At 38.4% G+C, this 27,872-nt stretch overlaps 1 protein-coding gene across 3 annotated transcripts in view; it reads left to right on the top strand.

The window, feature by feature from the left end:
- LOC135077673 (cyclin-dependent kinase 14) overlaps window positions 1-22,695 on the top strand; it is a 103,947-nt gene extending 81,252 nt beyond the window's left edge. For all 3 annotated transcript variants that reach the window (XM_063972236.1, XM_063972238.1, XM_063972237.1), the window contains exons 5-11: window positions 2,287-2,378; window positions 9,375-9,549; window positions 12,272-12,396; window positions 14,404-14,540; window positions 16,778-16,917; window positions 17,189-17,450; window positions 19,500-22,695. In XM_063972236.1, coding sequence (XP_063828306.1) covers window positions 2,287-2,378; window positions 9,375-9,549; window positions 12,272-12,396; window positions 14,404-14,540; window positions 16,778-16,917; window positions 17,189-17,450; window positions 19,500-19,567 — 999 coding nt within the window. In that variant the 3' untranslated portion in view covers window positions 19,568-22,695. The remainder of the gene's footprint in view (window positions 1-2,286; window positions 2,379-9,374; window positions 9,550-12,271; window positions 12,397-14,403; window positions 14,541-16,777; window positions 16,918-17,188; window positions 17,451-19,499) is intronic.
- Window positions 22,696-27,872: the final 5,177 nt, after the last annotated feature.

Below are 27,872 nucleotides of genomic sequence, written 5' to 3' on the forward strand. Positions count from 1 at the left end.
AAATAAGCCGCCACTACCATCAAATACCACCAATCAAGCGACATTCTTCTATGGGCTGTCAAAAAGCGATTTGCAATCGTAGCATTCTTAAATTTTATTAACCTAAGAAATCCTGGAAGGTAATTTTTGCACTTTACACACACCTATTGAATTATCAGCTGCGATTTGTAATTTAATACTCCAGTACCTAATACAAGTACTAGGTCTTATCTTTGCCATCACTAAAGTATCCCTACACGGCAGCCTTCAGGCAGTGCTTCACCGTAATCGGTATAAACAACGGTTAAGTCGTGCCCAGTCTACATTTCGAAGCAAAATGTACCTCGGACTATACATTTTTGTTCCAAAGTAGACCCTATTACTACCATATAAGATGCCCAGGTGTTTAGGTTGATATGCTGTCGGTCGTGTGTACTCTCTGAAAGCATAAAGTACGCTTTACCCGACCTGCTGAATACAATGTTTAGTTTATAGCAATTTATTGCCAGCATTACTCTGTCCGTAAAGTCCAGGTAGGTACTGTAATATCAGAGCGTGCAATGTTCATATAAGCAAAGGCAGTGCCTCCCTGGCAAATGGTTTTGCTAATGAAAATTTAGTCATTTGAAAGTACCTAAGTTGCTTGATATAAAACTAGTGCCAGCCACAAAGTGAGTTGAATAATTGGTCACTGGCTACTAATCAGACTCTTTTTCATCATCATCATCATCTTTCTTTTTCTTTTTATGAGCTGTCAAAACGCGATCCAACGCAACCCAATCAAATAACTACGTATTAATTTCAATATTAATTATAACAGGTTTTTGCAAAGTAATCTTAGTTTACAGGCTAAAGTAAAGTGATTCTTAAAAAAATCGTGCTTATTTAGTTCTGCTTGTGCGATGTAGAATAAAAATATACAGTTCATTCATATTAATTAAATTTTCAGTTTATTAATAAATTAACCTAATTCTAAAAATCAGTTTTTCTACGTTAACAAATTAATGGCTAATTGCTTCTAGAATAATAAATGATGATTAATATTTGAAATTGACTGGCGATTATTATCGTAGCGCTGAAGTTTAAACAGAAAATTCGTAGTATTTTCTCAAAAGTTCCGCAAACTTGAAGATTTACAGCTAAATCGCCGAGATGGAAGGGAACCTCATTAGCGGTTTACGTTGCAAAACTATTAATTAGGCAGACTTATTTTTCTCGCTTTACGGGCTTCGGACTCTGAATATACCGTTCTAACGTTGTTTTAGTAATTATAGTAGCTTACTTGATTACTTATTACTCGTAATGGTTTCCGCGATTATCTAATAAATAAAACATTAGTGATAAATAATGATTTGTAAAAGAGTTTCTAGCCGCGGCATTACACGCGTGGGTTTTGGTTTGCCATGAAATCAAATACGGCCAATTTAAATTGGTTCAGCAGTTAAAACACACATTGTATAGACAGACAAAAATATTTTACACGGCTTATGTCAAATTCTATTGCCAGAGAGGTCATTTCCATGGTTTCAGTACAGCAGTAGCTTTCGGCAACCGCATCAAATCATTTTTTTCTCGTACTCTCCCAGCCTTAGCCCTGTTTAAACATCATAAAGTAACCACACATTCTGCCCGCATTACGGTATTATTTATTCACAAAGTTTAGTTGGCCTTTCGCCTGCGTAGCGAGATTACTGCAACGTAAGGGGATTAGCCCTGAAGTGTAATCCCGTTCAGTAAGCCACGCTGACCCCATCAGGGTATGAACCGTGGGCCGTAGATCACGGGATTAGTGCTATGACAAATGCGTGTTGGTGTTCTGTGTTTTTGATGATTTCATTTTTGTTCACAAAAGGAATTATTTTGGGCATATTCAAATATGAAAATATGTTATTCACTCTAAACTAAGTATCTTTAGTTATACCTAATTTGATCACGAAATGGAATTGAAAACGATTGTTACAGTCTTCAGGCGCAGATTCTGAAAATACATTGCAACTATGTAGATACTGCTAATTATTATGATACTTTCTTGTGTTTTGTAAAATACAAACCAATTATCTCAAAGCTACTAGCTTGCCATTCGGCTCTTATGACAATACATTGTGACAAATAATAATAATAAATAAGTGTCTACGCAAACCAACATCCATATCAATTCAAGTATCAACATTTTTCAATCCGACTACAATGGCCCACCTTATACAGTGGCGAGCAAAACAAAACGTTACTTCTCAATTCAGCCGGCCGTACATCATCGGATTTGCGTGCAGCCAGTGACAAATGATTTATTTTTGTTTTTGTCCGCAGGGTGACTCTCCGTTCGGGAAGTCCGAAGCCTACATAAAACTAGAGCAACTCGGTGAGGGTTCCTACGCCACAGTATATAAGGGATATAGCAAGTGAGTACATAAATGATAAAGCATAATTAATTTATTAGATGGATGTGTTAATAAAGTGATTATTTTACACTTTGAAGCGACAATGGCCCGCTGGTATCGGATGGCCAATACGTGAGGATACTTGTTCGATCCTCGTCAACTGCTGCTGAAAGGTTAACGAAAATAGATTAGTGATTTGTGCATTACAATTATTTGTAATCTTTATAAAAAGGTACTTACATAACCTACCCATGACAGGGTTACTTAATAGGGAAGATTGTATCAGTTAATGTATGAGCATTAAACTGGACCCTCCAACCTCCTCCTGTACAGGAATTCCTATAAGGATGTAGATCCTATTGATAGATCTGGTTAGTTTACTCATGGAAAGGCTCTATACCTTCAGCGTCAAACCAACCAGTTCCTTCTTTATTCCATTGGGAATTTGGAAGAGATTATCGAGTCATTGGTGCGCGACAGTTTTTCCACGCTGTGTCCTGTTTTACACGACGCAGAACGTTGAATCGTCGTGTATTGTATTGTTATTTTACACACACATCTATTTCAGTGTATCTATTCACCCGTATCGGTTGCCATTGTAATGGATATGCACACCTGACCTTAAGCATTGTGCTTCAAAGGCCGTGTGATAAGAGATCTAGCTCACAATATAATGTGACGCACTAAGCTAGTCTTGTATGTAAACCATTTAAAGTATTCTTATGAAATAATCGCGGACATTTTGAAAATTTTAAATAACGTGATTAAATCTAACTGCCTAAGGCGGGAATAATCGCGGATATACCGTGCGCCGGCGAACCAGGAGAGCCGACCCCAAATAATAGGAAAGGACTAGGACAAAGACCCATAAAACAACGTTCCTTGAGTTAAAGCCATGGTATATCTCATAGATATAATAGCAGACCAACCGGCCATTGTGGAAATCATTGGAAGAGGCCTGGAAGACGGACGTCCTATGGCTGAAATGATGATGATCATGATGATAATAGCAGCAACCGTCTTGCTAAACAATCTGCATCTCAACTTTTGCTTAGTTTTAAATAAAATATTTCATAAGATTTCTCCAATATTCAAATTAGTTAACTACCAGTAGGATACTTATGTAATTAATTGTAAATTGTATGCTCTTTGAGTGGAACAAACTGATACTACTGTAACATGTCATCATTTTACCTATGATTCACAAATCATATTTGTATTTGATATAAAAACCTTATTCTAAAATGATGACGATACTAATTCTATTAATTAATTTGATTGTAATAATTATAACAACAATAATCGCGAAATCTATAACAAATTAACAATTACGACTTCATTAATTAACGTTAAGCCGGCCTTCATGTTGTTAACATTAACTGAAATATTATTGCATGAAACTTAATAATAGATTTGAGTAATCTCAAAACCAATTAAAACTACCCACAAAGTTAGTTGGTAATTGTTCCAAATGTCCGGCAATTTCACTTCGTTAATTATATTGTTCAAAATTAATAAATCTATGATTATGTACAAAGTACAAACTGAGGAAGCAATCATTTAGTTTAGTTAATGTAGTTCTTATTTATCACCAATTAGAGTTGAATTTGTAAATCATGTACATAGTTGTCTTGTTAAGTAGATAAATGACTGACCAATTAAGATTTTAAATATCCAAGGCTATCAGTTATAAAAGTTAATACTTTTAAAGTACATTTTAGTGATGGTTTTCAATACAACCAATACAGCAAGTGATTGATTGTCGATTGAAATGTTGATATTGTTTTGTATCGAGTGGAGGGAAATAGTGTGCATTCAAAAAAGTCCTGATAGAATGGATGGATTTACGAACCAAAGCTAAATTTTAAAGCAAAATTGATACATTCCATGTATCAAGCTTCTCTAGGTACTGCGTAACTGGCTCAGAGCTCCTGAACATTTGAACTTAAAAGGCGTGATTTTGACATAAATAAATAGGATGCGTGACATCTAGAACAGGGATTCTTTAAATACCAACAACTTAATCTCTCCAAGACAACTGCATTATGGAACATATTAATGTCAGGTCCTACCCAAAAGTCCACAACTCTATTGTTTTAAAGAAATGTAACTTCATACTTTGATTCCCAACGGGTCCCAACCAACCCAATGTTCATTTTCGAATATTTTGTTTATTTTCTTTTCACCACTAAACTAGTGATTGTTAGTAGAGTGACAAGCGGCCCCTGTGCTCCGCATATGTAATGTACCTCGTGACGTCACTTGATATGTAAAGCTTGGTCGTTTTGTATCAAATGGGAGTAATACGAGGTGTGTTCAAAAAGTAAGGTGACTTTGTATTTTTAAGAAAAAATATTTATTTATTTATCAATATTTATGTTGTCCCCTTCAAAGTAATCCCCCTCAGATACAATACACTTATGCAAACGGTTTTTCCAATCCGCAAAGCACTTCTCATAAGCACTTTTCGGTATAGCCTTTAGCTCTTCCAGCGATGCAGTCTTTATCTCCTCAATCGTTGCAAATCTCCGTCCTTTCATAGGTCTCTTTAATTTTGGGAACAAGAAAAATTCACATGGGGCCAAATCCGGTGAATATGGTGGCTGAGGCATGATTGTGGTGTTGTTTTAAGCCAAAAAATCTCTCACAAGCAAAGATGAGTGAGCAGGGGCATTATCGTGATGCAAAAGCCATGAATTGCTTTTCCAAAACGTTAGAAAAAAATTCATGGCACGAGCCAAGCGATATGCCGATATCCTCAGCAACTTCTCTGATAGTGATTCGACGATTTTCCAAAACAATTTTCTTCACTGCTTGATCGTTTTCATCAGTTGTTGACGTGCTTGGGCGTCCAGAGCGAGGCTCGTCATTGGCATCTTCCCAGCCATCTTGGAAGAGTTTGAAACATTTTTTTTTTACTCAGAACAGTTTCACCGTATGCCACTGTCAACATTTCAAGTGTTTCGGAGCACTAAATTTAAATTTTTTTACACAAAATTTGATGCAAATCCTATGATCCATATTTTTCGATAGCAAAAAATCGCCGAGCACGCAAAACACTTATAACCTTTACGCCTCTCACAACCAAACAAAAAATGCTATACACTTGAAACTTGGTACAGATGTTCGGGAAGAGTGTACCAACATAACAAAACAAAAAAATCGATAATCGAAAGTACGTTGCCCGCGAAATTTGAAAAGTCACCTTACTTATTGAACACACCTCGTATACATATACCTACTTGGACACCACAGCGAATACATTTAAAGATTCACGTGGAACCGTTTTTTTCAATGGTTGCGCGTCACAATCACAATGTTTAATGTATTGTTGTCTCCCAAAAACTTACCTATTGTACAGAAAAACAACATAAAGAACATATTAAATAAAAAAAGAGGAAAGTTTAATCGGAAACATCAAAACGATTTGTACAATAATTACGAAATGCAAACATATTTATGCATTAGATTAGTCGATTTTGCAGTCTAGCCACGTTCGATAGATTATTTTGCGGTAATTAACCTGCCGTCCAATTAACATTTTAATTTCCATTCAGTTGGCGAAGCTGCATTAATGCCAGCTCCAAATGATTGAGGTTTTCCAAAGCGAGGTCGTGTCGAGAGCCAAGTCTAGCACTCGTAGCCGGATAATGAATATTGAAGCAGAGCACCCCGAAGTAGTGGTGCTTCTAGTCAAGTATTTATTTTGTGCCATTGTTCTGGGAAGAACAGAGCCTATGCAAGAAACATTGGTCTTGAGTCGATACTCTTGACTTTACTCGATTGAGCGATGCGGTTACAGAGTGCTGTCGCTGCGTTGTATTTCATATTAATTGAGGACATATCGTCAGTTTGCGATGTCCTTTGTCATCTCAACGGATGTATAACAGCATGCATTGGGTATTTCGTATCAATTACAAGGACATACCACACGATACGTTCCGATGCTGTTTGTCACCGCATGCACAACGGCGGGGGTGAAACGCTTTGACGTCATAGCGGGTCGTGTTGCAATACATGTGCATCTACGAGTACGTGGCATCACCCTTAAATCATCATAGACTACCAACACCAAGCGATCGCATGAACCATGATAACAATTGTTTTCCAATGTGTCTTTTATTGGTTATTGGCATGTAAACTGACACTAAATCAGTTTTATAACAACACTTTCAAGTAGGTAAATACGCCAAACGCTTTGGAAATTGTCGGTAAGAACTGAAATAAAAAACTTTCATGTCAAATTACTGTAATTATTAATTCTTTGAATAAAATGAGACTACAAGGCTTAATTGGATCTAAATTATTATTCAGTTCTCGATTCACTTTCAAATTTATCTTATTAAGTTAATTGGGTTTATGCAATTATTTTATGAATGTATAAAGTGTTAACGAACATAATGTTTTTATTGGCATTTACCCATATCAATATAGCCAATTACAAAAACTTTAAACACGTCTCTTCAGAATTTATGAAATACTTTGTCATCCCTTTCTTTATTACACACATTAATTTATCAATGTCCGCATTTTAGATATATTTTATTCTTGTGACAAAGCAATGTCAGCGAAGCTGTTAAGTTTTATTCGAGTACCGGGAAAAATCTTTTCCTTCGAGAATAAAATCCCGAAGAAAAGAGGAGCAGGGAAGCGCTCTACTTTTTATTGGTGGAATTGGAGTAGATTTCTTGTAAGGTGTACTCGTACTGAAGAGGCATTTACTTATATTGGGTTTTATTATGTCAGTTTCCCGTATTTTTGTTTTAGGTTGATTTTAAGTATTGTTTGCTCTAAAAACCTTATGAAAGTAGTAGAGATATGCTGTGCTTATACTTTGCAAGCTCTACACTAGGTATCTTCCTTCGTTAGAGTAAATTAGTTTCATATTTTATTAGGAACTTCCAGATCATCAGAATTTTCAAAAAGGCGCTCATGCTTACAGTTTTTCCATAGATTTAAAGTTTTCTATCGACTCCTAAGTAGCCTTCTTGGTTATGCCAATGCTGCCAATATAATAGCCAGTATAATAGTGGTTCACGGTCTGTCCAAGTCTCACAGACCAAGTGGGTACTCCGGTGATTTAGCGGTTACTTGTTGTTTCATTTGACTTGGCGAGTCCGACTTGATATTGCTTTTGTTGTTGTACAACATAAGTTTATGCTTTGTTAGTGTAAGTTTTAACTTCTCGTTTGCAGACTTGGAGTAATATGATTCTACGTAGAGCTAAAATGCTCCAAGATTTATAATTTTGTTCTTAAAAGTCTGATGAATCCAGTTACTAGTTCTTACCTAATTATACTTGTTTGTAATACATAATATGTACACACGTAAGACGATATTTCACAGTGCTTGTAAAGAAAATCTTATTTTCATTCACATTCTGAAGAGAAAATTTCTTGAAAGAAACTTAGTTCTTAAGTAATCAGCTATTTAATTAAAGTAATGACGTTCGTCTTTGCCTGCGAGTAATAAATATATAATTCTTTGGTATTGATACTGTCTCATATGTAGTTTAAATAAAGATAAAATTAGACTCTTTTCTTTAGTATTTAATGAACACTTTTGACCAAAGGCTCTACTCAGCTTTTAACATTCAAATGTATCAGCATTTGTCCGATTTTCTTAACATTTAACACAGCTCCATCTAGTCTCAAACTAATTAAGCTACCAGCCAGCGAAATAACGTAATAACATCAATAAAAAAAACATATCCCTCCTTCTGGTGCAGTCGGGTAATGATACAGTATCATGTCAACCTCTTCATTTTTACCCATATCTGGCGAGCAGTTTCTTCCTTCGGGAGGCTGGAAATCCCACAGAAGTACTAGAACTTTACTTAATACCACAATTCACTAATCTACCATTATGTACGTACTTAATTAATTCCGAATGATGTCCACACATATCACAGTTTATCGCGTTATCCGTAGCCGGCAGCGGTACAGAGTTGGCTCGTGTCTGCACGTTTCCCACAATTAATTAGTTTGGGAATACTTGGGAGCAAGTAATTAATCGGGTCGGAGTGTACGGACTCTACAGAGTTGCCGCTAAAACGAAAGTTGTCTATTGTTTATGTTGTCGAGTGTTGCCGATACAATGTAAATGGCAAGAGAGGGTGTGGTAGTCGCGAGGGAATTACTTGGTGTACATTATGTTCAGTTAGACGTGTTATCAAATTTTGCCGTTGTTTTCATACTATTTAAAAAATGATTTACTTGTAAAACACGAAGCCATTAAAATTTACAGCTCGTACTATCAAAAACTTATCAGATCTTATACCTACAAGCTTCTAACTTTGCAAGCCCTAACTTTAGAACCTATACACCTTGTAGAGCCATTTTAGATTAACAGGAATAATAATAAAATAACATTTTCCTGATACTCATTCTATTATTGAATATTATATGAGAACCTTTTGGCCATATTCAAAGAGCCTGCGCTTTCAGCGCTACCATGGTTTATGGTTTCGTCCCAGTTTGTGTACACCGTCCGCAAACACTCCAAAGTTACGATGCGCTAACTCCCCCTATGCGAATAAATGAGCTAACGAGAGAACAGATTAGTACAGTTTAATGCTCACTCATCTATGTGTAATTACAACGTAATAGGGTAATTACTAGAGAATAGTTTTCGACGGCTGTAAATAACGTTTATTTCTCGCCTCATTGACTGGCAATTCGACTTGACAACTTGACAGTTACTTCTTGGTATTTTAAATTAAAAGTGCCTGTCTCAATCTGGTTCCATTCTTGTCTAATCTATAACGAAGTCTACGTCTACGGTTTCTGAATGACTAGTTAAAAAGGCGTTGTTAGCAGATCATTAACAGCAAATGAGGTGTTAACAAGACATTTTAGAACAAGACAGTTTAGCTGTCTAGCCAATGAACTTGAGATAGCTATGTCATTCCATTCACACGACCAAGTACCTACTGATGCCTCTACTTAAGTATATCAGTGAAAACGATTGTTCTCAACTCAAAGATAATTTCTTTAATAAACCGTTCTTTGTCCGTAGTTTAACACAGCAAGTAGTAGCACTGAAAGAGATCAGACTGCAAGAAGAGGAGGGTGCGCCTTTCACGGCGATCCGTGAGGCGTCGCTTCTAAAGGAGTTGAAGCACGCAAATATCGTCACGCTGCACGACATAGTGCACACGCGGGAGACGCTGACCTTCGTGTTCGAGTTTGTGGTGAGTCAGCTGGTTGTCCTTGTCTTTCTTTAGTAGAAATCAGGCTGCGAGAAAAGGAGGTAAGCTTTTCACGGCGATCCGTGAGGCGTCTCTTCTAAAAGAGTTGAAGCACGCCTAAATCGTCACGCTGCACGATATTGTGCACACGCGGGAAACGCTGACCTTCGTGTACGAGTTTGTGGTGAGTCATCTGGCTGTCCCTGTCCCACGTTGGTAAAGATGAGGCTGTAAGAAAAGGATGGCACTTTCGTGATGCGTCGTTGGAAGCTGAACATCGAATCGAATTGACAGACGTTTGTTTAGTCTCGAGTCTTCGACTTCACCACTCTTCTTATCCTCATCTCAACGAATGCCCGTAGTCTTTTTGCTACAGATACCTAAGTTTTAAAAGAAATATATGAACTAAAGTATCCCTATACTTATCTTCCATCAATAGCAATATGATGTTGTATGTCAACATTCATGGCCAAAAAGGGTTTCCACATTTTAAGGTCGCCCTTTCCCCGCATCGTCACTTTTACTCCCGGCGCCTTAGGCGGTCACATACCCGACTTGCCCTAATCTGAAATTGTTACTGCGTTGGCATACCCTTGCCCTATCTCAAACTGTAATGCATTCGAAGTGTAAGTAGGTAAATAAAGAAACTTGGAGACAGCCCGAAACAACGGAATACGTTTCCATCAAGAAGGGCGTCGCTCATTAATCACAATGTTCCCAACTTTTTATTCACCACCTCCTCCCATTACGTGGTGAAGTTTTAAGACTAAACCCGTACCACCTCTTCCTAAAGCATTATCTTTAGATACAAACAAGTAACATACGGGGCAATGTCAAACGTATTTGGCGCCAAAATCACTTTCCTTTTGCCCAATTCTGGCTTAGTAGCCGCGGTCATAGAAAAAATTAATACACGTTATATCTCATTGCACACCCCCTTGTGACATGTCGCGCCTTTTTCCGAACTTGTGATTAATGGACTATCCCTAAGCTGCATCAAGCCTGTAGATACTGAAATTGTCACGTGTTTTCTGAACAGAACAATCAACGAAGTCCACAATTTTCTAAGGCTGAGTTGCGCCATCGTGCTTTAACTTTGACAAACGTCAAAAATCTGTCAAACTCCATACAAAATGCACCATTTATTGTTATTGTTACGGTTAAAATAGGTGGTGCAACTCAGCCTAGTTTAACTTTTCCATGTTGTAAATCCTACACTTTTATACTCCTCGTTACAAGACGCCGAACCCAATCCCTCTTATTACAGAAAGTTAAACTCTGGTTTAAATAGACATTTAGTATGGAAATGACAATTTAAACCAGTGTTATTCCCGGGTTTAACTTTTTTGTAATAAGGGGAATATGTCGAACTACCGCGAACGGTACCACGAAACTTGCACGTTGGTGTTTGTATTTGTGGCGAGTTAATATTTAGTTGTGTGCAGTCAAAACACGAGTTTGCTTCCGTGAAATATTGTTCTTGTGTTCTCAATTTAATGTTTTCTAGTTTAGTTTTGATTAATATTAGCACGGGTATCCTACTGATGAATTTGTGCATAAAACAGACTGCAGCTGTTATTTCGTTGTTCTTTTATTTTTCCCAATCTAAGGCTGGGTTGCACCATCTTACTTTAACTTTAACAAACGTCAAAAATCTGTCAAACTCAAAAATACCGGTTATCATTACAGTTACGGTCAAAGTTAGATGGTGCAACTCAGCCTTATACTTTTTTGTACCAACTACGTCTCAATTGTTGATTTATAATACAGAATCTCTGCAAAAGACTGTATTTAATTTCCTGATACGCCTGTTTTAATTTATAGATGCTTTACGTTACACGGTCTTGGTATAAGGAAGTTACTTTTTTAATTTGCTCCTTGATAAGTATATTAATTGAATCGTTCTTTGATAAACAAACAATAATAAAATATTCCACCCTTGTTGTGTTCATATTCTGATCGCATCATGTAAATGAGGAAACTTCGGTATCTGAGCGATCAACTTCGTAACGAGTATTTAAATGTTAATTATCCTTCAGCGTAAAAGTTTTCCAACAAAATAGACGAATTTACGAGTATATTTTGAAGCAATATTATTCCACATTTCAGCACATAAGTATTAAGTACAACGGAAGTGCTATAAATTGCTATAAAATTTAACACTCAAACGTTCGGCTTACGTATTTGCTTGTATTATTTATTTTCGACGGCAGAACTAACCAAATTTATTTAAATGGAATAAAATAAAATAAAACATTTTTCCGTACAGTCGGCATTTGAAGTAGGTACCGACTAATATTTTCAACGATTACAAAGACCAAGCTGTAGATAGTGATAAGTATTAAGTAATTCTAGGAAGAAGGGTTTATGATCAGCCCTATAACGCTAAGTATCTTCGTAATTCGTATTTGCGTATTACATATTGAAATTTTATGCAAGATTTATCTCATTAATTTTTTTAACATTATGCTTTACATGAAAAATAACAATCAACTCTCTTGACCCTTCATACAAGAGCCCTAAATAAATATTATCTGTAAGGCTGCGTTTCCATTGATGATTGAGCGGAGCTTGACGGACCAGTATTTTGGTAAATCCGACGTATTTAAGCGTCGGAAATGCATGAAAACTCCGCTCTACGTATCTCAGCATCAACGTAAACGCACCTTTATCTTCATGCCTACGTCACACAGAATGTTGTGTTTCAATTAGCCTTTTCCCTCAGGACACGGACCTATCACAATACATGGAGAGGCATCCGGGCGGGTTGAACCACCACAACGTCAGACTGTTCATGTTCCAGCTGCTACGCGGCCTGTCCTACTGCCATCGGAGAAGAGTTTTACACAGGTATGAAAGTTATAATAGTCATTTATTTACTACCTGCAAATAGGCTTTCAAAAAGCTAAAAGCGCTTTCCCAGTATTACTTAACCGTATTACTTCTCGACAATAAATGCTGACGTATGTGTTGCAAAAGTATCAACATCATTTCAGCCATTGACAGTTTACTAATGAATCAAGAATCATTTATTTGCTGTGATTGTATTATGGGATGTAAGCCTCCCCCACTGTCACATGCTTTTTCCATCCAGTCACTATCTTCTTGAGTCGTCGGGCAATTAAACAGGTCTTGAAACGTTTTGCCAGATCTTAATACTTGCACAATCTTCGAATCTAGTTTAGCTTTCGTCCAAATAAAAGCTGTTAATTTGGATTTGGATCTAGATGTTTCAACACGAAACGAGTTCATCTTAAGCCCGTAATGAAACGATTAAATTCGATTCAAACTCGGGCATTAGTTGAAGCTTGTTATGATTAGTTTCAAATTCAATATTTGGACCAATTGATCCATTCGGGAGTAAAAAAACATACTTGAGTATCGTTTTACAATACGGGATTTTTATTTTTATTTCATCTCTTGATCAACCCACCCTGTATGTAACTCGATTATTGTTCATTGATACTTTATTTATAGATATTAGTTTTTACTTTACGATATTCCGGAGTATACTTCACATCGGCAATAAACTTCAAATTGGTTATAGCTCGTTTTATTAGCTTACATTCGTTGTAATAACGTATCCGGTACGTTACATGACGTATTTGTCGTGAATTGTGTAATTTATATCAGTACATCGACTGATATTTTACAACGAATCGCAAATAAATCACAATTATTTATGTTGGCATCATGTAGGTACTTTTGTTTTTTTACATACGTCAATTAATCGTCAAACGTTGTTTTCTTTAAATTATATTCGTTTATTTCACCTACACGTTTTATATTAATAACGCGATTCTTTATTTTTTACTCCTCTACAGTCAGACATGAGTCACAAATATGTACTAATTATTATTGTAAGATTATGGTTTAAAAATAATGTCACTTCAGCTGACACTTACTCTGATTTGTATTTCTTATGACAACCTAGTATTCTAAAGAATATACTCAAGTATGACTATTACGTTACAGTATTCAATAGAGCAGTAACTTACATTTGTCATCATAATTATACCAATAGCAAAAGATGTGCCTTTAAAAGAGCAGAGCAAATAACGCGTTTAATATAGGCACGGGCGAGCGCTTCGTAAGTTCGGTGCGGACGTGAGCGGCGTGTGGGATGCCGGCAGATATCGATGCCTGCACCCGGTGATACTTTACAGTTTTACCGAGACAAGCCCGTAGTATAAGACGACATCCATGTACATATTACATACATATTATTATTATTTGTCATCCAAAATATGTAATTTTGAAGAACAGCAAATAACGCGTTTAATATAGGCACGGGCGAGCGCTTCGTAAGTTCGGTGCGGACGTGAGCGGCGTGCGGGATGCCGGCAGATATCGATGCCTGCACCCGGTGATACTTTACAGTTTTACCGAGACGACATCCAAGTACATATTATGTATTTATATTCAAGAAATGATTCAAGCTCATACGTTGAAATTGAAACTATAATTTGTACAAAATTATGGGTCTACTTAACTCTGACATCCGACCACTACTGTAAAATCGTTCTCTCGTTATTTTGCTTCGCATTCATGAAACCCAATGACTCGATTCTCCAGGGGTTATTGTATGTTGAAGTAATTTTATTGTCTGAAAATAAAAACAGTCTTTATTCCTGTAGATCATTGTGTCATATAATTTTTTCTTTCGTTAGCGATCCTTGTAGTCAGTGTCAAATAGTTCGTACTTCGTGACACCCAAAGTGGGCTAAAAGTTGAGAAAACGTGACAAGTTAACAAGACGTGTTGCGAACTTTTTGGCTACTTTGGGTGTCACGAACTATTTGACGCTGACTGTACTAATGTATTTAATTAATAAACATACTTATTTCTTCGAAACAGGGACGTGAAACCACAGAACCTACTAATAAGTTCACACGGCGAGCTCAAGCTAGCGGACTTCGGGCTGGCGCGGGCCAAGTCGGTGCCCAGCCACACGTACTCGCACGAAGTCGTCACGTTATGGTACAGACCTCCAGGTGAGACAGCAATTACAGTCTTCTTTCTTTTTTATCTGGATTGTGATAATTGATTACTGAGGTCACATAAGTTCACACGGCGAGCTCAAGCCAGTGGACTTCGGACTGGCGCGGGCCAAGTCGGTTCCCAGCCACACGTACTCGCACGAAGTCGTGACGTTATGGTACAGACCTCCAGGTGAGACAGCAATTACAGTCTTCTTTCTTTTTAACTGGATTGTGATCATTGATTACTGAGGTCACATAAGTTCACACGGCGAGCTCAAGCTAGCGGACTTCGGGCTGGCGCGGGCCATGTCGGTTCCCAGTCACACGTACTCGCACAAAATCGTCACTTATGGTATAGACCTCCAGATAAGACAGAAGAAAGAAGAAAACTGTTTGTCATTTGTCTTATTCTTTCGTGTAATCATCATCATCAGGCAATTTAGTTATTACTGCAGGAGCACGACCCTCTCTTAATTTACCAGAGGCAAATGGAGGAATTGACTTTGGCAAACTGGTTGGGGAGGTTCTTTCACGGTGATTGTGATTACTGAGGTCACAACCCTAGAGTCAACAACTGAAAACTAAAAGCCACAACCTTATTGTATGAAGTCTACGTAAGCCAAGGGCAGAAACGAGTATTAAATAAACGATCATGATCACCTATTATAGTCATAATTTACCTTGCTAATATGGTGTGACGCTCTGACGTAGGCCGGTCAATTATTTATATTTGGTATGTGTAAACTCATTTATGCATTCGCTAATTTTAGCATGCTCCTAATGTGTTACTTGTATTACTTTGTCATTTGTAGTTCCACAAATAGGTTTCAGCGCTCTACGTGAGTGGAAAAACCGCTAAGAGTAAATTAAAGTTATTTTTAGCACACGTTAATGGCTAAAGTTTAATACCACTTCATGAGATGACCGGCAAAAAAAACTATTTTAACCAAATTAGGTTTAATGAAGAATATCTGTACAGCTTTTTTATTATAGTATAATAGTATACTGAGGAATCTTTAGAATACTGCAGCTAAATTAAAAATCAGATCATTCAAAACACAATCGAACAGATCGGTGTTGGCATCAGACTACGATTTGAGTATTTAGACCACCCTCGATCACGGGATTATTATGGTGAACCCACTGCTTTTTTCGTCGGGAAATGCTTTACGCATATCCATTAGCTGATGGCGCAACCAGTGGGGTATGTGGGACTCTTCCCGCTAGAAGGACGGGGCCTGTCCATTAAAACCCATCAGTATCTTCCAGGGCTGTTGGATCGGATCAACTCGTAACCTAAGCATATATTTACCGTTCTCGTAAGGGTTAACAGGAATTCAGCAATTCATCATCGTCATCATCATTTCAGCCATAGGACGTCCACTACTGAACATGGGCCTCCCCCAATGCTTTCCACGTTGATCGATTGGTAGCGAGCGGCCTGCGTCCAGCGCTTCCCTGCTAATGTCATTTAGCAATTTTAGGATATTAAGCAATTACTGACAAATTATTAAGAACATTTTCAGCATGAATATTTTGTTTCGTAGATGTACTACTGGGCAGCACGGTGTACTCGACGTCGCTAATATGTGGGGCACGAGCTACATCTACCTGAACACAATAGGGATAGGGATCATGTTCTATAAACATTCAGCAGCATTAACTTGTCTCGCAGATGTACTGCTGGGCAGCACGGAGTACTCGACGTCGCTAATATGTGGGGCACGAGCTACATCTACCTTAATACAATAGGGATAGGGATCATGTTCTATAAACATTCAGCAGCATTAACTTGTCTCGCAGATGTACTGCTGGGCAGCACGGAGTACTCGACGTCGCTAATATGTGGGGCACGAGCTACATCTACCTTAATACAATAGGGATAGGGATCATCTACTATATAAAAATAAGTCGGGTTTTCCTCCCTGACGCTATAACTCCAGAACGCACGAACCGATTTCCACGGTTTTGCATTCGTTGGAAAGGTCTCGGGCTCCGTGAGGTTTATAGCAAAGAAAATTCGGGAAAAGGGGGTAAAACAGGATCCACGCGTACGAAGTCGCGGGCGGCCGCTAGTGTTCTATAAACATTCAGCAGCATTAACTTGTCTCGCAGATGTACTGCTGGGCAGCACGGAGTACTCGACGTCCCTAATATGTGGGGCACGAGCTACATCTATCTTAATACAATAGGGATAGTCATAGGGATTATGTTCTATAAACATTCAGCAGCATTAACTTGTCTCGCAGATGTACTGCTGGGCAGCACGGAGTACTCGACGTCGCTGGACATGTGGGGCGTGGGCTGCATCTTCGTAGAGATGCTGTGCGGCGTGCCCACCTTCCCTGGCGTGCGTGACACGCATGACCAGCTCGACAAGATCTTCAAGGTTAGAACTGCTGCTCCTCATAGGTATATGCCCTCAAAAGAGAGCCTTTCTCAGCCAGAAGATGTCTACTGCTGAATAAAGGGGGTTTTAAAAATTTCCACAGCGATCGGTCCTTCGCTGCCCTAATCCGGGTGGATAACCTTCGTGACTGGGAAGCCTGCTTACTGCTTACATTATACCTTGCCTTACGCTCAAAGATAGAAATAAAGGCTCACAACGCGTTTTGGTCACTGTAAAACTACCATATATCTAACCAAAAAACTTTTAACAGGTGGTAGGCACGCCGACAGAAGAAAGCTGGGTGGGCGTCAGCCGGTTACCCGGTCTCCGGACACACGTGACCCGGTGGGGCACCTGCCCCGGCCGGCCGCTTGGGTCAGCCTTCCCCCGGCTGAGAGAGGGTGGGCGAGAGGCTGAGAGGCTAGCGGCCACGTTACTCCAGCCCGACCCCACCAGGCGTCTTGCGGCGCATAGCGCGCTGTATCACGCGTACTTCGCTTCGTTGCCGCCACGGTTGAGAGACCTGCCCGATGGTGAGTGACTACACTTGACGAACACTTATGGAGGAGGGGCGCGAGGCTGAGAGGCTAGCGGCCACGTTACTCCAGCCCGATCCTACCAGGCGTCTGGCGGCGCATAGCGCGCTGTATCACGCGTACTTCGCTTCTCTGCCGCCACGGTTGAGGGACCTGCCTGATGGTAAGTGACTGTTCTTGTGACAAATATATTCGCTCAGCTTAGGGAGGGAGGGCGTGAGGCTGAGAGGCTGGCGGCCACGTTACTCCAGCCCGATCCCACCAGGCGTCTGGCGGCGCATAGCGCGCTGTATCACGCGTACTTCGCTTCCCTGCCGCCGCGGTTGAGAGACCTGCCTGATGGTGAGTACACTTGATAAATGTGTTCTCTTGACTGCGGAAGACTGAGAGGCTAGCGGCTACGTTACTCCAGCCAGATCCCACCAGACGTCTGGCGGCGCATAGCGCGTTGTATCACGCGTACTTCGCTTCCCTGCCGCCACGGTTGAGGGACCTGCCTGATGGTGAGTACACTTGATAAATGTGTTCTCTTGACTGCGGGAGGGCCGGGGACTGAAAGGCTAGCGGCCACGTTACTCCAGCCAGATCCCACCAGGCGTCTGGCGGCGCATAGCGCGCTGTATCACGCGTACTTCGCTTCCCTGCCGCCACGGTTGAGAGACCTGCCTGATGGTGAGTAACTGTTCTCGTGATATAGGGTGGGCGCGAGGTTGAGACTAGCGGCCACGTTACTACAGCCTGCTAAAGAGAAGTGAATACATTTACAAAATGCATAGCTTCATCATCAGGGTAATTTTAGTCTCCAGTTCAGGAACCCAACCATGTCCAATTTACCAGATGCAAATTTAGTATTTGGCCTACACTCCCCACGCTAGTTGGATAGACCAATGTCGGCATGTTACACATTTGTTTCAACTCCTTTTATTATCCACTTAACTTTTACAACTTGTACCAAAACTACCGCAAACGGGAAGTAAACAAAAATAAAATGGAATTCCAATGTAGCGATAATAAAATTTACTATCACTTACGCATCGGAATGGGAAAGCACACCATCAAAATAACGCAGGTGTCTCCCCTTTGACTGAACGAGGTCATAATTGAGTTAAAACTGAGGGGTCGCGGGAAACCAGGCGTGACGAGGGACGCGTGCGACTCCGCAGACTGATTTAAAAACAAATGACATTGTAGTTTTTAAATCACTGAATATGGGGGAAGATTTTCAGCGATGTTTTTGTTGGGGAGAAACAAATGAGAGAGAAACGTCGTGGGGCTTAAGGCTTTATTCCCGCGAGGTCGCGTTTTTAACGAAATACGTTTTGGATGTTGGTAAAAGTTGTAAGTTTGATATGATCTTTCAGAGTAAAATGTGTCATGTGATTGTGCATACATTAGAGAAAAATAGATTGCTGTTTATAATTGAATTCTCAAGTTCAAGACGGCTGGCTTTCATGATAGGTATTTCTGAATACCTTCCATTGTTCAGAAGTTGAGATATTACGAATATTAAGTTGAGTTTGGGAGAATTGAAGCTCGCTTTCTTCTTTATACGCCTTATCTTAGTGGTTGGCGTAATGGATGGAAATGCCAACTTATAGGAGTTCGGATCCTACTATATGCACGAATATTGTCGGCCGTTTGGTGTAGTGGTTCGAATCGGACTACTATTCCGGAGGTTGCGGGTTGGATTCCCGCACAGTACAAACATTTGTGTGCATGAACATATTTGTTTGTATTGGACTGGGTGTTTTCTATGTATAATATGTATGTATTTACAAAAAAAAAAGTATTTAAGTATGTTCATATCCGTTGTCTAGTACCCATAGTACAAGCTTTGCTTAGTTTGGGGCTAGCGGCGCAGTGTAAAATGTCCAAGGATATTTATTTATTTATTTATTATTTATATCATAAGTCGTGGATAATTGCTTACTTTCCGGCTAGAAGTCCTAGGACATTAGGAAAAGTTAACAAAATAGTTCCAAAAAAATGCGGATAACAATTAATTGACCAACAATGCAGGTGTTCTAACGTAGTGTTTTGTTGCAGAGGTGTCAATCTTCACAGTGGAAGGCGTGAGCATGCACGCCGAGAGCCGGCACGCCGCCATCAAGTGAGCCCCATAGCGCCTTAGTTGAATCCGCATCGTCGCCGCGTCGATCGCCCACCGAACGTTCGCCAGCCGCCGAACGTCGCTCGCCGCCGATCGCACCGCGCGCGACGTCATTCGTTAGCTAGTACGTTTCAATTCCTATAGTTTTAACGTCGAAATCTGGTTGAATCGTCTCGGTGGACCAATATTTCGTGATAGTTTCTCTTGTTAGTTTAAAAAACGCTCCACAGGGCATCGAATGCCAGCGGCAGTATTCGTCTACTCCTCGCACCTTTCGTTCGTTGATTGTCCATCCGTCGATCGCTTGTCGATGAATACTTAAGCGCTTGTTAAGCTTCTAACGGAATATCCATCCATATAATTCAATTATTCTATGGTGACAAGGTAAACTGATAGGTATCGAGTGTACGAATTATATGTATAAATATATAAACAGAGCAGTGTGCCATGTATATCTATAATTGAGAAGAGTATGAAGTGTTATTTTAAAAGATTTTTATGCTGGATATATGCTCATAATTTGGTAAAAATTTTGAAGATGTTTATTTATAATAAGGGATAATTGTCGACGAAGTTTACTCCAATGCAGTCTTATGAAAGCTATACGGTTTTTTAATTGAGGCCTTTATCACGAGTTCGCGATTTGTGTAACCTATGGTGTCAGGGATAATGCTCTATAATTGCGACATGTTTTTTTCTAAACTTATTTTAGTTTGAGTTAAATGGCCGCTTAGAAAAAGCTTTTTACAATAAATTAAATGACAAGAGGTACACCGAAGAGCATTATCTTTGTCGCCACATCCTTTTTTGATCTACTAGGAAGAGAAGCATGCATATAAATGCATCTTAAGTACGATCAAGTGCAAAGAAACGTACACTTGGGAACATCGTTAACCCAGATTGGCTGAGATAACTCCACGTAACAACGCTTAACGCCACAACGTTACGCGAGCCTCGGGTGTACTTTTCATTGTCCTTGACTGCACCGCACGTCCGTGACTCGTGTTAAGGGCCCCCTCACCTTAATCTTGGCGTTTGTCTAAATCTTATGCACACATTCCTTCCACGGTGCTCAAATAGTAAGGTTAGGGTGGCGACTGGCGGAGTGGCGACTGCCACTGAAGTGATACAACGTGAATTGATCAGATACAAACTTACCAAAATTAATTTATCGCGACCGATCTCAAGTTAAGTGTGGGACCGTCCTACTGTAAATTTTTACGTGATAGTGAATTCGATTCGACTCTTGTGGTGTATGAGAGGTAGAGTAGATGGAAGGTAGATTCCGTCTAGACTAAAGATTAGTGAAATTAATCGGTTTAGTCAAATTAGTGGTCCCCCACTGTAAGGTTAGGCAGTGTGTAGTGACGACCGGCGCATCGGCAACTGACGATTAGCTAAGGAATGCGATTTTTTCTATCGTCTCTAGTGTAGATACTATCTAAAGTTGCATTTGTGATACAAGTCTGTAGGTAATTTTACATTTTAACCAGCAATCTCAAGCGAATAGTACATCTGCTGAAACTAAGATCCGTAACATGAATTGAACTCAAAATTAGATTCAAACTCAAGCATAGCTGTAAGGAGCATCTATTCTTGGGTCATAACTCAGTTATGAGCTTCAATTGACTTGTAATAACTCTCAACTGGTATGCATAATGTATGAAAATGCTAGGTAATTAGATTTTGGTTAAGGTAAATTTTTGGCTTTCGTACACTCGTATTTGATTTGTCTATGGTTCAAAAGTCAGATTGCCGACTTGAACCATAAATGCAACTGATCTAAAATTAATATTATGATCTGTGATTTGAAAATAGTTTATAGTCCTGTCGAAACGTAAACACCAATTTGTGCCAACGTGTAAATTAAATTAATGAATCGCTTCATTCGGACAGATCTCGCGATAGGACGATCGTGGAATCGCATTTTGTAAACAATTTTATAACGATAGGGGGGAATGTATATTCACGTCAGGTGACAGTCTAGTCCGTAGTCAACTAATGACATCTTTCATAATGATACAATAACAAGTAGATTGCCACTTTGTACAATTTTACAGACATTGTATGATACTAATTAATATGAAATGAACAATATTAAAATATAGTAGGAATGGAGTAGGGTTACCATATGCAAAAAGTGTCTGAATATGACGTAATGTATTTAATGAAATGGAATAACGATACCTCATCTGGTAACCTTGTTGATAAGTGAAATGAAAACGCTTTTTACTCCTGCTTGCAATTACTCTGGTACTAAATAATCTGAAATGACGTTCATAGCGGTGGCTCTGTAATGTGTAGCAATAAAGGGTCACATTAAAAGTTTTTCGATAGGTTTACAAAATTTGTACGTTCTTGAAATATACTTACCTCAGTGTAGGTCGAGAAGAGGCTATATTACGGGATATTATGGAGCCTTATGCACTGTGTAGTCCAGAGATTTTAAATAAATATCATCCGATAACTATGTCATTGGTATGACTGCAGTAATTTTTTAGGCTAATAATAAACTTATTTTCTAAAATGACGGTCAAATGTCAATGAAGCGAATATTTTTCGTTATGAAAGTAATTTACTAATTCGTAATTGAAAATGAATTGATTTTCCACACATCATTCAAGGTTACTTTTAATAGATTGGCACCTTGACATCAAGGACAGGTTTCAGGGTGGTTCTATTTAAAATTCATGAACTGCACCGCAATAAACGCACTGCCACTTCATTAGGTAGTTTGATAAGAGATACGTAGGGAAGTCTTAGTTGTCTGTGTGCGCCGGGGAAATAGTGAGCGTAGATCAACTTAGTGTAGTGTGCGTGTACCGAAACATACGAGTGAATACGTAGCAGGAGACTAAAAAAAATTAGCACAAAAGTGACAATTTTGGCACAAATTGGAACTCCTGCGACGCCCTGTATAAATTCGGTTGCGAACACCAAAATAGTACGTAAATTGTATAGTCTGTGAAATTCTATATTTTCTGTGTACATGATTTGTTGAGTTTTGTCTATATGTATATTTTTCGGTTGCGGCCACGAAATCGGCGGTTCTACAGCGAAAACGAAGGGTTGGTGTTATATTTAGTGAAAATATTTCTCAATGCTATCTAATTTTCACTCGGTGCAGAAGCTATAAGAATAGAATAATTAGAATAATTTCTTAAGATTTTTGATTTTGAGCTTCACGTTTTTTGAAGAAATATGAGTGGGGATAAGCTAAATCGTGACCAATAAGTTTGATCGCTTCTGAATCTCAAAGATCGTGAGTGTTGGGTACTTGACGTGTTTTCTTCGCTCATATCTCGTTCAAACGAGGAACTAAAACAAAAAGTGCTGTATTTGAAATAGTTTTTCGCAATGAACCCGCCCATTTCGTCGCCGCACTGTAAGGGAGAGTGGCAAAGTAAATAAATCACCCGTTGAGTGAGGCACCGGGCACGTTGTGCGTGCATGTAACATATATAAATGTTAGTAATATGGAGCATTTATATGAATGAGGATAGGAAATTCTATTGTATACATAATTATTTGCATTTCTACCAAGAACTGATGTTAAATCACGCCGTTTGCTACATTAGTATAACGATGGAACGAATTCTGTATATAGTTATTATTAATTAGTTGTTACGGTTTCTTAGTTCTGACAGTCCTATGAGTTGCCATTGCCGATCGTGTCCCCAAAGTAAGGGAGACACATGAGATTTATTTTATATTTTTAATTCTTAAGATGTATTAACTACATTTAATTACTTTAGGTATCACGAAATTGTCCTGCTGCTGATTATGATTTTTAATTTTTTTTATTGTATAAACAATGTGCTTTTACTCGTTCAAAAAATGTAAATACGATATTTGAACTGATAATAATAAAAGTTTTTATTTCTTATGAAATGATGTCTTTTAATAATCTACCCTTTTCATTACCTTCTTCACTGTCAATTTTAGGGTTAAAAAATGTAATTATTTTCACCATTGTCGTAAATTCGGAACTACTTCAGTGTTGCAACTTTATTATTAATTTCGGGTAGCAGCAACACTGTTAGTTGGAAAGTTGAACTCGGTCGTTATGTCGTTCACATTTCGTCAATCGCAGTTTCTACATAATAATAAGTCGCATTTCGTCAGAACACAGTCCACTTTATCGAATCTTTCCACCCTTGTCGCTTCAAATTAAAAAAATTGCATGACTAACGACTCATAAACCACAATGTCATTTATAACAAGATTAAAGTAGCTGACAAGATTTGAGAATTAATAAAAGAAGAAGCGTCGGAACCGCGATATGTGAAGAAAACCGTGAAATAATCTGGCTCCGCGCCAACCGCTGAGCTGTAGCTCGCTTAGCTCGGACTGCCGCGAGCTAAGCTCACTTAGGAGCGCTCAGCTTAAATTGCAGCTTGGTGTGCTTTTGATTTATTATTTATTTCATTTTAACTTATGAATGGCTTCGAATAGTGACTTTAAATCGTATCTACTACTTATAGTTGTTTTTAAGATTTATTCGATAAAAAGGGATAAGACTGGAAAACTGTTTTACGAGTTACCTGTCTTTCGCGTTTATCAATTTTTTGTTTTGTTGGTGATCACACTGGAAACACTGGCCGTACAAGAGTTGTAGCGTTGGGAATAGTCCCGTATTCTACCATGTTTTGTAAATCTACATTCTATTGAGGTGAAATATCCTATGACTTCCATAAAAAATATTATGACAATGTATCGATATTACCTTAACAAACCCGCATAGATAAATAGATTAGAACACAATTTATTGTTGTACATCACACAAAACAATACGCAAAACGTTTGGCACAATTTAGGCGGTCTCATTGCTATAAAGCGATCTCTTCCAGATCATTGGTAATTCTACAATTTTATCATCGCTCTAATAAAAAACAAAATCAATTGACAGACGATGACGTCGCGTCGCTCATTACTTATCACGGGAGAACCTAATCAAAGCCTTCAGGGTCCGCAGCACGCAGAGCTGATAATGCCTCGGACTAGCTGGCACCTCGCCAACGCCGGCTCATCTCGCTCCAACTTGGAAGAATGGGGCAATCACGAAAATTACGTTACATACCTACCTACGTTTTCACCGCATTTGATTTAATTAATACAATAAACTAGTTAAGCAGAAAAACACGATTTTTGAATTTTTTACTACACTTTCTATAACTTTTTTTTAACCTAATCTATACATATAAAGCCGTTTGCCTTTACTTAAAAACAACAAAATAAATATTCCTACTCATACTTACACTTGCTTATACTTTTAAAGAACAGAAAACATTACCTTTTCTTCTACTGATAAGAATAAGTAAAAAAATAACGTTAAAAGGAAAAAATCTGATTAGGTACCTTCCCAGTTTCTTTTTAAAATAGATTTTATCGCAAGGACACAAGCAAAAGTTCTAAGAATCAAAGTAAGTAGGTAAGTAAAGTATTCTTGGAACATTTATTAAAATTCCATTAAGATTTTCACTACAACGTCCTTTTAGCTCCAACAGTCAAGGAAATTATTCAAAGATATGCTGTGCAGAAACAGAACCTTGCAAATTAGGATTAAATTCGTCGTAACATTTGGAGCGAAAGTTAGCATCAATCACAAGGCGAGAGTCGTGAAATTATATTCCTCTTCTAATTATTGCTCCTACAATCCGGCTGTTGTGCTGACTAGGGATGGACTTTGCAGTGACTTCAAATAATAATTCTGTAACAATAAAAGATGAACTTAGATTTTCCATTTTAATTTAGTTTGTAATCAAAATGTAGTCACATTACTAGTGCAGTTACCTACATATAATAGGTAAATATTACATAATACACTTTATAAAACCTCATTCACTTAGGTAAGTATAGCTAAAAATCCCGGGGGTTATTGTAGTGTAGGGTCTTTTATACATCGGTTTTCTCAAAAGGTTTGTGGGCGGTTTACTTATTGTAGGCAGCTTTGTAAATCAGGCTTTTTGTAGTAAGTATAAAAAACACTTCAGAAAACTATGTTTTCATTAATACAACACAACAGATAGTCCAGTCAATGAATGCCTTAACGACGGTGTAGAGAGAAATCCGTGGAACACAATTTCTGACCTCGGGACTTTATTTAGCCTAGTTAGGTGGTGAACATAGCAAAAGTCCCCGCCCTTAGCCCTTGAGCCGGCGGGGAGAGGGGGGTTTAAAGGTACCACTTTTCGGTTTTTCGCTTAATCCTCGGAAACTATGCGTCCTAGTGACATGACTACTATGAACCAAAAAAAGCTTATTCAATTTGCTACAGGTGAGACCGTCAAGTTTTTCTATAAATTGTATAGTTTTTGCGGCATCTGCTCTAGAAGGTCTGTAAAATTGGAAATTTTATTGTTGTCTTACATGTTCCTTCCAGGAGAAAATCGACTAAATCAACATTGAGCAAACACTATAGACATGCGGGAGCATGTTAAGCCTAGTTCCATGGAGGGGACGGCACCGTGCGTATATTTAGACGAACCAATTAGAGCCACTTTTGACTCCTCATCTTTCAAAAACTACTGTGCATTAACACTTCAAATTTGGCTCAGGTATTGAGACTTGCAAGATGTACATCAGCTTCAAATTTCATAAATATACCTCAAACGGTTATTTATGTACAGACGTTCAAAAATCGATATTTAGAGCACTACTATCTATCTATCACATGTGAAATGTTAAAATTTACTGGTTTTTTATTTGTTCCTTTGTATTTACATAACTACCTTTCTGGATGCCAAATTTGAACCTTCGAGGTCATCTGGAAGTGGTTAGAATTTGGTCTATAGGTCAGACATGTAGATTTTTGGACGTCAATATCTAAAGAACCGTTTGAGGCATATTTATGAAATTTGAAACTGATGTATATCTTGTAAGTCTCAACACATGAGCCAAATTTGAAGTGTTAATGCACAGTAGTTTTTGAGTGATGAGGATTCAAAAGTGGCTCAAAGTGATTCGTCTAAATATACGCACGGTGTAGTCCCCTCGCTGGATCTAGGCTTAACATGCTCCCGCATGTCTAGAATGATTGCTCAATGTTGATTTAGTCGATTTTCTCCTGATGGGAAAATGTAAGACAAAAATAAAATTTCCAATATTACAGACCTTCTAGAGCAGATGCCGCGAAAACTATACAATTTATAGAAAAACTTGTCTATCTCATCTGTAGCAAATTGAATATGCTTTTTTTGGTTCAAAGTAGTCATGTCACTAGGACGCATAGTTTCCGAGGATTAAGCGAAAAACCGAAAAGTGGCACCTTTAAACCCCCCTCTCCCCGCCGGCTCAAGGGCTAAGGGCGGGGACTTTTGCTATGTTCACCTCCTAACTAGTCTAAATATAGTCCTGAAGTCAGAAATTGTGTTCTACAGTTTTCCATCTATAATGCTTTATTGACTGGACTAAGATGCCTATGATTCGAGGTACATGTCAACTCCACTAACAAGAAAAGTTTGTTCATAAACTTATAGTAGCTCCCACTCTACGCTTTGACTGAACCTACAAAGGAAGTACAAAATAAAGGTTTTTAGTTACCAGTGTATGGTTAAGTTATATGTATATGTTGTTAATTCTAAGAAGTAAGTAGAATAAGAAAGTCAATAAATCTTAGTGGGTTTTCAGCTAATGCTGTTAACGTGGCTTCATATGATTTTGTTTAGTTAAGTGTGTGAGACTAACTAAACTAGCAGTCTAATAATGTGCTTTCCAAGCAAGGTAAGGATAAGGGTCTCCTAAAGATCTTATAATCTGGTTCATTTTACTTTGCAACGTCATAATAGGTATATTTACTTTATCTACCATTCCAAAGCACCCAAAGAAGCGAGTTTAAACTAATAGTATATTTTCCTAGTTTCTTTAAACGTTTCTTTTAAACAGGTCAAGTTTCTAATTAGCACTGCAATTTAACTGCAGTTCTGCAGAATTAGTTTGAAAGTAGCTTTCCTTGGGGCCCGGTTAATTAGGTAACATTTTAAAACTAAAAGTCGGTAAAAGTTTAGTATTATTTCACTGAGGCAATTCGTTTATTTAACTATTTAATTAGGTCTTGGGGCAATAAGATGTAGAATGAGAGATACGAAGCAATGGGAGGAGTGCCTCCCACTTCTGCCTGGTCCACTAAAAATGTGCTTTTACACCAATATCTGGTGTTATTTAGCTGTATAATTATGTTTATTTAGTAATTTGTATTAAAGTAGGTAGGGCTAACGATGGCTTACTTAATAAGCTCTCAACTGGTGGTGATAAACAAAATTAAAATGACGCCACTAACCTTTGTGAGCAATAACTACCATCCCTGTTAT

The sequence above is a fragment of the Ostrinia nubilalis genome, chromosome 13, assembly GCF_963855985.1.
Source record: "Ostrinia nubilalis chromosome 13, ilOstNubi1.1, whole genome shotgun sequence".
Taxonomy (NCBI): domain Eukaryota; kingdom Metazoa; phylum Arthropoda; class Insecta; order Lepidoptera; family Crambidae; genus Ostrinia; species Ostrinia nubilalis.